At 38.8% G+C, this 14,056-nt stretch overlaps 1 protein-coding gene across 2 annotated transcripts in view; it reads right to left on the bottom strand.

The window, feature by feature from the left end:
- Nucleotides 1–14,056, bottom strand: part of LOC149197816 (AUGMIN subunit 3-like) — a 332,310-nt gene that overhangs the window by 78,904 nt on the left and 239,350 nt on the right. For both annotated transcript variants that reach the window (XM_089405979.1, XM_089405977.1), the window contains exons 13-15: nucleotides 5,713–5,865; nucleotides 4,857–4,968; nucleotides 4,506–4,647 (exon numbers count right to left, since the gene is read on the bottom strand). In XM_089405979.1, the coding sequence (XP_089262105.1) occupies nucleotides 4,506–4,647; nucleotides 4,857–4,968; nucleotides 5,713–5,865 (407 nt within the window). The remainder of the gene's footprint in view (nucleotides 1–4,505; nucleotides 4,648–4,856; nucleotides 4,969–5,712; nucleotides 5,866–14,056) is intronic.

Below are 14,056 nucleotides of genomic sequence, written 5' to 3'. Positions count from 1 at the left end.
TATGGGGTACCCAAGGTAATAATGTAATAATGGGATGGGCCCTAGGAATAAATAAGGTGGTTAACCCATATCATGTAAGGGACCACAAGTAGTTAGTAATAATGTAATGGGTCCATGGTATTAGTTTGATGGTATGAGGGAACCATGGTAATGACCCATGGTATTGTATGTATGAAGCCTCTATAGAGGCTAGAGACTCCACGTCAAGGAAGAGTCAAGGAATATTGTATGAATAGACATATGGCTTGTGGAGTGCTCTCCTTCCTTAAGGAGTGAATGTATGGTGTTGCCCTATCTTAAGGGTTTGATCAATAAAGAATCATTTCATATTATTTCTGAGTTCATTTGCATTATCTTATATTTTCATATCAGATCTATAATATTTCCTGGTTAGATCTATAACAAGTCATATCAGAGCTATAACATAGCTAGATAAAGGGTTGAAGGAAGCGCAAACAATGGAACTCTTTTATGCAAATAAAGGGGCTAATAGCTAGGTGATGGTTGTTATGATCAAGGAGTTGAGAAGTCTTTATTGATCTATTCGTCTCGGAGTCTTAATGTTTGTGTGGTACAAGAGTTGGAAGACTTGGGGTTTGTAAACCTTAGAAAAGAATTGGAGGTTATAACTTGTATTGAAATCTTGGATGAGAAAGTCCTAGGGCTTGCAAGATGAAATCCTAGACCAACACATCGAGTGTTGAATACAAGTGGAGTTGGTGTGATGCATACTTGGTTTATCTCCTTAATAGCATGTGGAATGACTTTATGTTGATGCTAGCTTGTTGTTAAGCCTTTGGTGTGGCTAGATAGCTCGATGAATAGCTTGCTAAGCCTAATCCACAAGATGAAGAAACAAAGAAACCTAAGCTTGGTGAGATTGCATATGGATTTCATTAAGAAGGAAAGGATCAATAAGAAGTTGACAATTCCGTACAACACTCAACAATTTCTTCCTTAATCAAGAGATAAGTACTTCATATCTTTCTCCCCTAATTATTGTTATTTTTCCATGGTAAGCCTCTTGTCTTTGTATTTTTTGCTTGGTTATAATTGTTTCTTCCATGGCCTCCTGAATGAGGTTTGCAAGTACATCGTGAAGGTTGCCAAGGCAATGATTCTAGCAACAGATGGCAACATAGGGAAGAACGAAGCAAAATTTGTGGCAAGAGGGTTCTCCTAGTAAGAGGGAGTACAAGGATATTTTTTTTGCTCCAGTCCTTGATGGAGAGGTTCTTGTATGGCCTAAGGGCTCAAGCATAGACTCAGTAAGAGTGATTTGTGTTTGAAAGGGAGAAGTTGTACAGACCTCCATGATCGTGCCAAATGATCGGAAGAGCTTCCGTTATCAATGGAGCAGGTAGTCAAGCAAAGTGGAAGGAACAACCTTCCAAGAGAATGTCATGAGTTGCAATTGTCAAGATGCTCAAAGACAAAAGGTCTTTAGGAGAAGTATGCACTTATTTGACGAGACCATGTCAGATAACAAAAGAACTTGCTTACGTGATAGAGGGAGCAACAATAGCAGAAGGACTTGCTTACATGACAGAGAGAGAAGCAATGGTAGAAGGACTTCCCTACGTGACAAAGAAAGTAGCAATGGCAGAAGGACTTGCCTACGTTATAGAGAGAGCAGCAGTGGCAAGAGAATCTGCTTCATTGTCTGAGGGAGTTTGTCTTTGAGTTTGAGATGAAAGATCTTGGCCTAACACATTATTTCTTGGGATTGGAGGTGTGGCAAGGACCTGGTCAAACCTTCCTTGGACAAGAGAAGTACATTGTTCATATCTTGAAGAGATTTGGCATGATGGACTGCAAGTACATGGCTACACCTATGGTGCTCAATCTAAAGAAGCTAAGTGATTCTGCTTCAAATTTAGATTCATTGGATACCAAGATGTACAGGCAGTTGATTGGATCCTTGATGTACTTAGTTTACACTAGGTCAGATATCTACATTGCAATGAACAACTTGAGCTAGTTTAAAGTTGAGACGAGGCATGTACATTAGGTTGAAGTGAAGCATGTGTCAAGGTACCTACGTGGTATAGTTGGATATGGTTTGAGATATGTCTAAGGTGCTAAAGTGAGGTTGTAGGCATATACAGATTCAAATTGGGCCAAGAGTGCAGATGGCAGAAAAAGCACCTTAGGGGTGTTTCTTTAGTTTGGGATCAGCTATGATATCTTATTTTAGCATGAAGCATACTTTTTTCAAGCTTTGTATAGTAGAAGCAGAGTATATCACAACCAGTGTCACAAAACGTGAAGCAATGTGGCTTCTGAAACTTCTTACAGGACTATCAAATATCACTTCATCTGAGACATGGTGCAGAGAGTAGCAGTGGACCCGCAACACATATCCACAGATGACCAAATTGTTGACATTCTCACCAAGCCTCTATCCAGGGCGAAGTTTTGTATACTTTATAGAGAAGCTTGGTGCAATAAAAAAAATCCCTCACTGAAAGGGAGTAATGATGTCTTTACAAGATTGGGCAAACCATCTCTTGAAGCCATAAAGGATTTTGGTCGCATCATAAAGGACTTTGAGCAGGGGAGATAGATACATTCACATGAGAAGCCAAAGAGACTTGGCTGAGTCAAAGGAATTTGACCAGAGGTGAATAGCCCAGGGCAATTACAAGATTGGACAAATCTTTTTCTAAGAAGCCAAAAGGGCTTGGCTTGATCATAAAGGACTTTGACCAAAGGAGATAGATGTAATTTTCCTAAGAAGCCATAAAGGATTTTGGTTGAAGGTGAATGGTCCAATGTTAGATTCTCTCTTGAGAAGCAAAAAGGACTTGGCTGGGTCATAAAGGACTTTGACCAAATGAGATATATACATTTTCCTAAGGAGCCATAAGAGATTTTGGCCACAGGTAAAAGGCATTGGATACTCACAGTTCCTACTCCAAAATGGAGTTATCTATAGACATGCATCAACATGGCAAGCTCGTGAAGTTTTCTTATGGGGGAGAAATTTCAACGAAGGGAAATCTGTTGCAGCCCACGAGAATACCTCCTTCGCTAAGAGGGAGTGTTGATTTTTTGTAGCATCAGGAGGGATTTTCGCATTACAAGAGGACTCCTAAGTCGGCTTAGAAGAATTATGAAAGTTAAAATTAAAATTCTGTTTCTTGGGCTTCATGTACACTCAAAAGAGACAAGTCGGCCCCACCATGAAAAGAGGTGTCCCTTGGTCAATATTCACCCCTTTTGACAAGTATATATACACAATGTGACATTTTCATTTGACCACTCAATCATCTCATCTTCTCTTCTAAGCATCCGCACGTGGGAGTAGAAAGAGACCGGATTTCCTGAGATTTGACCAAGTTGACTGTTGACTGCAGTAAAGATCTGACGATTCTGACCGCAGCCCGAAGTTGACTGCAGGCCGAAGTTCACCGCAGATCTGAAATTGACTGCAGACTGAATTTTTTCACTGTTGACCAGTGTTCACTTCTGTATCTTTGGATGGTTTGACCAGCGTTGACCTACTGCAACTTTAACCAGGTTTGTCTGGTGTTTAGAGTCGTATTTTGGCACAGATTTCTAGATAATTTTTTGAACTGTAAACCTTGCTGAAGAATAATTTCTCATAGAAGAAAAATTTCTGGGTTTTCTCCCAAGTTTGGGTTTCCCACAGTAAATTGTGTCTATTGTGCATGGATGTCTCCTTATGATCTTACTGTTTTCATTGCATTATTGTTGAAATCTTCTGTGTATAATTGCTTGATAATATCAGCGGCATAAAATAAATTGTATGAAGATTATTAGGAAGTAATTTATCATATCAGAAGATTGGTTTCTACTATGCATCATTGTAGAAAAATTTGACACATTGGTCTGGCTGCCTATCATGCAGAAATTCCACAACTGCGTGACAACACTGTTACACAAAATTTGAAGGAAGAAAATTTGCATGATCACAGGAAATCTGAGCAATCAATGAGATAACATGCCAAAAAATATCAGCAAAATTCTTTGAGTCTGTGAGGAGGAAAATGAAGGCTACTCCATGCTAAGAACTGAAGCATTTAGCAATTCTAAAGAACACTTGGCAAAACTAAGAAGGAATGAAGTAAGCCCAGGAGGTAGACGATGAACAACTTGCAACTTTAGAGAACACTTTGCAACATAAATGTAAACTCACAAATAATAGTGGTACTAATAAAGAACAAAGTAACCTCAGCAGGTAGAAGATGAAAGACTTGCAGTTGTCAGCAAGCAATTATTTTCTAACAATTGCTTATAAGGATAGTCTCTGGTATATGACTGTCAACTTAACTGTTATACAGCATCTGCTACCTTATCTATCAATGTGGAAATTCAGTAAACGTTTTTATTTCATTTTAACAGCGACTTACTTTACAATCAAAGACTGTCTTTCATAAATACTAATATAAACATATAACAATGCTTCTCAGCTTGGCATCCTTCTTGTCTAACAGATGCAGGAACATATCTCATAAAAATTCTCGCAAACGATAACTCACATATCATTAATACATTTGCGCTTATCCTCTGACAGGGAGTTCTCAAGATCAGATTGAAGTGATTTCAAGTCAGATTGCAGGCTACTAATTTGCTGAACAATGCCAGGTGCTGACACGTACATCAGTGATGCTCCTTGATTATCTTCCAACCAGAAAAATAAGGCAAATGGCCATATAACAAAAAGATAAGTATGCAAAATTGTTCTATGCAGCACCATAACAAACAGATAAGTATAGTCATGAACAAAAGATGAAATATCCTAGGACATTACATAAAATTTAAATAATAAACATTTGCTAGAATAAGTCGGCATTTTATATGATCAAACCAGCAGACAACTGATCTCATACTTGCATGAATGCTTAAAAGGTCCCTTATTCGATGAAGCAATGTGTCACGGTCATCTACTGCTCCTTGCTCATGTGGTTCAGACCCAGCTTGAATCAATGATAAGCACCGCTCCTGGAAAGCCACAACCAGTACAACAAAAAGGAACTGATTAGAAAATTGCATTTTCTACTTCTAAAGATTTTCACCTCCCTAATCTACCTATCTTTAAATAAGCCTTTTGGCGATTAACTTCAAACTATTTCCCATAACAATAAAATTGATACTCCCAATGTACAACTTCATTCATAAAACACTAAATGATACTGGTCACCTCAATGAACCAAATAGGAACAGAAATTTCGGTGATGCCATAATTTAAGAGCTCTTCTGTCATTGATTGAGAAAGCAATTTAATTTCAGGAGTCAATACCACAAGAGTGTTCTTTAGAACAAATTGACATAATAAACTAACTTGCTCATGTGCTCAATTCAGTGCCTGTGCTTACCTCGAAGGAAAGAACAGTATAACTGGTTTAAAATTTTACAAGAATCATCGAAGTAGAGTTGCATCACATGTTGAATTTTAAAAGTTCAAAACTTGGAATTTTCAGTTAAAAATGAAAATTAACGCACCCAGGCCACTTCTCTTTCCCAGTGAAATTTATTTCTAGTGGCAATTGAATTGAAGAGTTATATGCTGCTATGGTGCATTCATACATCTTCACACTAAGGCAGCTAAAATTAGACAAATTTTGAGAGCCACCTAGACACCAGTTTTATACAAGCTAGCCCATATTCAATTTATACAAAGAAATGCAACCTTGAAGAAGCATGGCTAAAACATCACATGGTAAAAAACATGATATCATTACTCACCACACGTCCTGTTGTCGCCTGCACAAAACCTTGTAGCTCTGCTTCAATAACTCTCAATAATTCATATGCTCCATTCATAGTTTTCCTTTCCAACTGGCATGTAATTTGCAAAAACTGATGTCGGGCAAGCTGATTAACCAAGTGAGTAATAAACTGCAAAGGTAGACAAATTTTAATCCAATAAGAAAAAGTCAACCCTGAAGGTCCACCCATCTATTTCAATTGTATAATACCTATCCAGTTCCTCAGTGCCATTGACAAATACTACAAATCGTCCAGGGTCTCTTCAATGTTTCCATGAAGTTTGTTAGGATTCCTTTTAAAGATATATCTTTCATAGTTTACAAAGAGATTTATGAGTCAGAAAAAAACAATTTCCGATAGCTTACCACTTAGTACTAAAATACACCAGTATTTCTCCATTTTCAAAATTTATAGTGTTTAATATTATCCATTCACTAGTATTTTGTACTGTTCCTGTGCATTACATACAAATCTTCAACCCAGAAATCTTGAGAACATAGAATGGCAATGGACTCTAGAGTGATGAAAAACAAAACATGAGAAAACTATGGCGATTCTTACAATCTAATATGTGCTGCATTTGGATAACTCAGGAAAACACAATAATCTTCCATGACCAAATAGTGTTCCCCTGTTAGACTTGGATGATAGAGCCTTACACTTGCTTGTACAACATTGAAGAACTCACTTATGAATTGAGCTTCTATTTGAGAATGGGTGTTCTCCCTTATTAGGATACTGCAATTTAATCTTTTGAGGGATCATGTGTATTGGGCATTCTATATCTCGTGTTGATTATCTTGTTATTGCCATGTTATGGCGATGTGTTTTGCTATGAGCTATGTACAATACTATTAATTCTCACATTGGTAACAGAGTGCAAGGTTATATAGGAATAAAATGCTGCCTTGTGTGTTTCATAATTTAGGTGATAACTAATAAGTCCTTTGCCCCATGTGATGATGATACATTTTTTTGTGATGATGATACAACCATAAGTCCTAGTGAAGGCCATGAGGAGAGAGATAGACACATCATTCTTGTCTTCACTTGGGAAGACAGAATGGAGGATTGGGTAAGCATCTGGCATCCGATACTCTTTGAGGATGAATTAGGGCATCCAAGAAAATAGTCGTAGAGGACCGATATTCTTTGACTAGGAATCCAAGATAAGAATAGTCCTAGTGGAACACACCCTGAGAACCCAAGTGGGGTATGTTCTAGGACAGACAATGATGAGTGTGTCTATAAATCATTGGTCTCACTAGCATTGTGCTCGGATCTCGTGGAGAGACAAAGCTGTTAGTCAAGGCCTTGCTATGTGACAATGCTAGCTGATATGATGCTATACAGATGGGTTACCAATCTGATTCTTCTTATGAGAAATTCTTCAGATTGAGAATGACCAAGTACCATTTTGAATACCTCCCTAGTTAAGACAGAGTGTTGAAAAGTGTAACTAGGTTCGGTCTTCATAATGTCATGTAATTGTAATTTTTATGTAAATGATATAAAGAAAAAAAATTATTATTGTAATGCTTGCCTCATGGGTTTCATGACCAAGGAATTTTATTTTTAGATGGCTCATATTGTGAGCCTTTAGGATTTGTTATCTAGTCATAAAAGTCAGAGTCAATGTCATGTATGACGAACCCTTCTTGGGCATGTTACAAATGTGTATAAGTCAATAGCATTGTCAAGTAGCCCTCCAAGACAAGCACAAGTTATACGTCTTCAAGTCGGCTTCAAGATGAAATATAGAACTCATGTCAGCTCGCCTAAATTGGAGACACAACTCTTCATATGGTCATGTTGGCTAATATATATGGACAGACTACTATAAATAGGCAGCTCGACCTATTCCACAGTCAAGAAGTTCGATCACCTTTGAAATTCGACGAGAAATTACAGTGACAAGTTTGGATGTCATTTCAAGAAAGAAGCTTAGATGAGGGTACAAAGAATCTCAGTCTAATTGCAGAAGTCACAATGCAGATTGCAATAGAGACATTAGACACAGTTTTCGTCACATGTCATAGTATGGTTCAGTGCTATTTTAGATGACAAGGTTCGGTATTATCACAAAAAGGAGGTCTCTCTATTTTAGTGTCATTACAGTTAAGTAAAGACACAATTTCGGTGCTATCTCGACTTCAGTATGACCACAAGAAGCAGCTTGGATAGGAGATGATCTCAGTGCTACCACAGAAAGAGGGCCACAGTGCAACTTGGTGACATGACAGTGATGAGGTCTCAAGGATACTATAGTGAGGGGATCTCGGTGCCATGATAGAGGTGAGATAATGATCTTGGCACAAAACACAGTGACATGGATCCTAGTATGCTAACACAATGAGAGGAAGAACAAACATGGATGACTTGATCGAAGAATCTATGAAGGAAGGATATTGATTGTCAAGAGAACTTGTGTCTTGGTCTTGGAGTGGCAAATAGGTCAAAGGTCTTGGTTTTGGTATTCGTCAATTGGAATCTCTATAAGAAGAATTTATGTAGGTTTTCCTCCCAAAGAATGAGAGGTTTTGGCCCTAGCTGATAGCCTACACTCTATGTCTCTTGTCTATTTATATTCATGAATTGGTAGTTGTTTGATGAAGAAGAACATTAATAACCTAAGTAAAAGAAGATCCTAATCTAGAAGTAAAAAGCACTCACAAGCAATTACTAATTGAAGAGAAATCATTTAATACTCGATGCCCTAAATTTTTCAACATAGAGAAGCAAAAGAAGTCTACTAGTTGAGGTATGTTTTTGTGTTCTTCAATGAATGATGTCTCGCTAGTGGAGGAAGGTCCAGGTTTGGGACAGTTTGTTGGGCGACTTAAGTACAGGTCTGAGTGTTATTAGAATTTGCCTTCTTGTGCCCCAAGTACTGCCTCTTGCAAGGGCCGAAAATTTGCGGTAATTGGCAATTGCTGGAGGGCCGAAATTTCTGCGTCAGATCAAGCAGAGCGAATTTCTAGATCAGATTGGGATGCTTGACTTGGAGGGGAAGATCAGGTTTGGCCATAGGTCTAGGTGTGTCTCTTGTTGAGCAAAAGAATTTCTTTATTCAAAGGTTGTTGGGTTTTTCCCCTTTGTGGGTTTTCCCAAGGTAAATCTTGTCTTCTCTTATGCATTGTGATCTCTATTATTCTACTGTTCTTGTATGGTTGAATTTCTGAAGTATAATTGTTGAATGATATATTGGAATACTTTAAAAGAAGATCTACACCAAAAGTAATTATCAGTATTTCATAAATATTGTGCTATTCTATATTGCACTTAGAAAATCAACACTTCCCTCATTACTCTCCTCTCCCTCCTGACCCTCAATCCATGTTTACCCATACTTCTTCCCTATATTATGTTTCCAGACAATCCATCATCCACATTACCCAAATACCGCCCCCCCCCCCTCACTTTCCATTCATTCTCAAATCAGGATATTCGAGAGATTGTTTGGATGATGAATACAGGTAAAGCAGTTGATGAGGAAGGGTTCCAACCAGAGATTTTCAAGCAGGGTCATCGTGCTGGGGATAACCACCTAACCAACTTGTACAACCATCTAGTCTGTGAGAGATTTCCAAAGTCTTGGTCACATCACATTATCCACCTGATTCACAAATCAAGTTGTAGAATGGATGCCAACAACTACAAGACAATCATGGTCGGCCATACATTCTCTAAACTTTATGCTACAAAGACCATAGGCCATATCCTTGTGCTTTAGCCTAGTATTAAGGAGGCACGACATTGCTCTTCGAAACTTTATTAATGTTATGTGGACTTTCAAAAAGCTTTTAACTTTGTCCCTTGTGAGACTTTATTCCAGAGATTCAAAGACAATGGTATATATGATACCTTATTGACAACTATAATACTTTAACAGCAATGGCCCTTTCGTATAGGGTAGTAATTTCTATATTCAGGCTTTTGTGATCCATAATGAATTAAGCAAAGTCTTTCGGTAGAAATCACATAAGAGAAATTTTTAGCGATGTGTTTCGAACCAACAAGTGTGGTTCATCATCAAAACCAGATGAAGAGGCAGACCATGGCAAAGGCTTAAATAGAGTGCAATGTAGAGACATAATTTCAAGTATTTGAACAATAATATTTAAATTACGATATTAGACAGACGCAGGGCTAGAGGGAGCCACGCAGAGGCAGTAGAGACTGCACAGAGCCAACAAGGCCTGCGTCATCCATGCAGAGGCTGCAGGAGTGGCGTAGAAGGCCAGAGAGGCTACGCAAAGTCCCAACAGGTTGACGTAGAAGGTTTCCAGCCACGCAGAGGTCAGCAGGGCTGATGCTGGGTTCAGAAGAAGTGCTGAAGAATTTATCTATCTGTGGGTAAGCCAGTTTGGCACCCTGTTGTACTAGAAAATTGTTGAATAAAAAAATCCTCCCTTGCTGCACCGATTTTCCTACATTGTATTTTTCTGGGGACATTAGTCCAAAATATCTATGTCAATGTGTTGATTCCTGTGCATATGTTTGTTTTTGTATTATGGTGTGATATCTACACCAGTATTTATTTTAATGTTTATTGAAGTGATTTCATGAATAACTTATGGTGGAATAAGTAGGAAAAGTAAATCAGTTACTACAGTGATAGAATTTTCACAGTTAGAGCCTGGGAGATTGAATATCAGTGTCTTCGTCTAGGGTTGGTGCCCTATATTGTTAATTTTAGGTATGTTCTATGCTTAGAGCAATTTATTTCAATTTTCACGGTTACGTCAATATCTTTTCCAGATTAGCAATCACATTAGCATTAAAGTAAACTACAGATAGAACATAAACATAAATCGTAGAAGACAAGCCAAGACAAGAGGTCAGAAGATGTGGCACTAGCCAGGGACAAACCCCAATGTGGGGAAACCCTTGATCAATTCTTCTTATATGTTCTTCAATAGTTTAGCACAGAGAGAGAGATAGTACGTTAACAACAAAAGTCGACACTTTGACCTATCTAGATAAGAGCATAGATCATCTCTAAGAAGATGATACATGAGATTAGTTGAAGACATGCGGCTTCAACTGATTGTCCAAGGTGACTCCTTCACCTATCATTGTGCTGCATTTCATCATCATGTCGCACCTCACCGCGCTGCACCATGCTACACCATTCATCACTATGCTGCATCTCATCATACTTCATTAATCCTGACTGTACCCAACACTGTAATACATTATGTGCCATTGTTGCACCATGTTGCCACACTGACCTATGTGTAGGTTGCACCTTGCTTACTTGTTGTCCCTTGTTTGCTTGTTGTCCTTAGCATGCTTGTTGTTGCATGCTAACTGTCCCTTGCATGCTAGCTGTAACATTGCATGCTTGGTGTATTTGCTGCTAAGTACCATACAACTGTCCCAATGTTGGTTAATTGTCCCTTGCATGTTGCTCTCCTTCGGAGACAGATGCTCCATCTGTTCCAGCAGTTCCCCGCTGTTCCGGCAGTTCCGACTGTTCCCGATTGTTCTGGCAGTTCCCGGCAATTCCGACTTCTGCCCTCTGCATCAGCTTTCCTGGTTGTTCTGGCAGTTCCCGACAGTTCTTGCTTCTTCCCTCTGCGTCAACTTTCCTGGTTGTTCCGGCTTCTGCCCTTTGCGTCAACTTTCCCGGCAGTTCCGGCTTTTGCCCTCTGCGTCAGCTTTCCTAGCTGTTCTAGCAATTCCAGCTTCTGCCCTCTACGTCAACATTCCCGGTAGTTCCTGCAGTTCCCGGCAATTCCGGTTGTTCCGACTTCTACCTTCCGCATCAACTTTTCCGGTTATTCCAATAGTTCCCGATAGTTCCAGCTATTCCTGACAGTTCCGGCTATTCCCGGCAATTCCGACAAGTCCGGCAATTCTGGTTGTTCCGGCAGTTCCGGTTGTTTGGGCTTCTGCCCTTTGCATCGGCTTTCCCGGCTCTTCCGACAGTTCCAGATATTCCCGATAGTTCCGACTTTTGCCCTCTGCATCAGATTTCCCAGTAGTTCCGACAATTCCTGTCAATTCTGGTTGTTCTGGCAATTCCGGCTTCTGCCCTCTAGATTAGGGCAGCGTTAACCCTTAGGATCTCTCCTCCTACTATAACCCAAAGACAAGTAGAGAGGAAGAGATCCCAAGTGTGTTGAAATGACTTGAAGGCCACCTCTTTTTATACTAAAATGTTGAGCACAAGTGGGGTTTATTTGGTTGCTGGCCGACCTTGACGAATTGTCCCATAACACAAACAAAATTCATATCTCCATGAATACTTATCGGAATTGGATGATCTTTAGATCAATCCTACACCTCTCGATAAGAGGGATCCAACAAAAATATCAGATTCCATTAATAAGATGACCCACATGGAGTTTGGCCCTAGTTGCCAATTTTAACATATATACATTGTACTTTATTTATTGTGAAAAAGAAATTAATAAAATCATTTATTCTTATTGTTCGTTTAGTGTTCTAAATATAAATGATCTAACTGCTAAAAGTAACAATTGAAAAGAAATACGGATTCACCCCCCTCTCAGTATTTCCAACAATTGGTATCAGAGCTAGTACCTTCACTCAAAGCCTAACAGCTTGAAGGTTGATCATTAGAACACAAATGGTGAAGCTAAGGAAGAAAGTCTCCAATCCTCCTAAAGATGTGTCTCCCTCAACCACCGAAATTGAAGTCAATCAATTTGTGAAGGCTCCATTGTTCAGTGGAAACTTTGATATATGGGAGGCACGAATGAGGAATTTCTTAAAGACTCAAGGCAGTGAAGTTTGGAAATCGGTGATTGGTGATAGCATGATGGATGGAGAATCCAAGGACCATAATACAAGAGCAATGAATGCAATCTTGAATGGGCTACCTGATTCTATGAAGGCCAATTCTGAAAAATTCCTGTCAGCGAAAGGCATATGGGATAAACTTCATGATCTTCACCCAAAATGAGTGTTGGCAATGATCTCTAGTCAAGAAAATGATGGAAAACAAGAAGGAAATCTAGAGCCCATCAAGGAAGATGAAGATAAGAGTGATAACATCAAGGCTTATTGCTATTCTTGTACAAACTTTGGGCACATGGCAAAACATTGTAGGGCATATCACAAAGACATATTTAATGGTCCTCATCAATCTTCGAGAAGCAATTTTGCAAGAAGTCATGAATTCCTATTCATGAACAACATAGAGTGCTTCAACTGTCATAACATTGGACATATGGCACATGATTGTAACTTGACTTGGGCCCCTACATAAGCTAGAACTGTGCCAAAGAAGAAAGTTACACAAGTATGGAGAAGGAAGCAAATTGAATCCAAAAGTCTCTTGAACACTCCAACCAACAACACATGTTGTTGATTTGATGAAGACATCCTTAATATTCCAAGTGTTTGATGATGAGATTCTACCAAAAAGAGACCATGCATACAATTAGGGGGAGTTTGTGATCCTTGACCATTATTGCAGAAGCTACCCGTGAAAGGGTCCTATGAAATTCTTGATGAGTCACACGTGGAAAATCATCCTTTGATAGATCATCTCTCGGGAGAAACTCCATTGAATAACATGATACCTTACTCATCCAGTGGTCTATCGTTTAGGATCTCTTCCATTTGATCATTAAGCAAGTAATCTTACTTGTCTAAAAAAGCTAGAAGAGTTTATGCAAGCAGCGGGAGTTGGTTCATCCATGAAGAAATACAAAATGGACCACTTTGCCAGAAGAAAGAGCACCATTACAGGGGGAGTAACATACCTATGAAGAACTACTATTGATGAAGAAAAGAAGCAGCGTGACAAGCGAGAAAATGGGCACCCCGTTTGCCATTGATGTCATAGGGGGAGAGAATGTTGGAAGGGAAACAATATTTCCATCAATGACAAAGGGGGAGATTGTTAATCAAAGTTGTCATTAATGTCAATATGGCATGGGTGAAGATGGCTAAACCGTAATAATTCCCTAATCCTAATTACTTAGAATCCCTAATATAGCATTGGTTGAACAAAACCATAAATTACTTGAAACCCTAAGCCTAACACAAAACCCTATCTTGCAAGATGCTTGTAAACCCTAAGTTTGGCGACTCCTAATCCCTGTCCTTTTTCATTAAGTATGAAACCCTAACCCTAATACATAGATATACCTAAGAAATCCTAACCATGTACTTGGAAACAATTTCATAATTCATAAACTATTAAATCCTAATTCATAAATTTCATAAAACCTAAAACCCCAATGGTTTAATACAAATATATATCCTAGTCATATGTCCTAAATCCCCAAAAGATATTCATAAAAAAAATATTATCTTAAAAGAAGGGGCCACATACTCCTTT

This window comes from Pinus tabuliformis, chromosome 2_2, assembly GCF_031772625.1.
Source record: "Pinus tabuliformis cultivar Carrire ecotype Pingquan chromosome 2_2, CPIR1, whole genome shotgun sequence".
Classification (NCBI taxonomy): domain Eukaryota; kingdom Viridiplantae; phylum Streptophyta; class Pinopsida; order Pinales; family Pinaceae; genus Pinus; species Pinus tabuliformis.
This window is presented reverse-complemented; position numbering and strand designations above follow the sequence as displayed.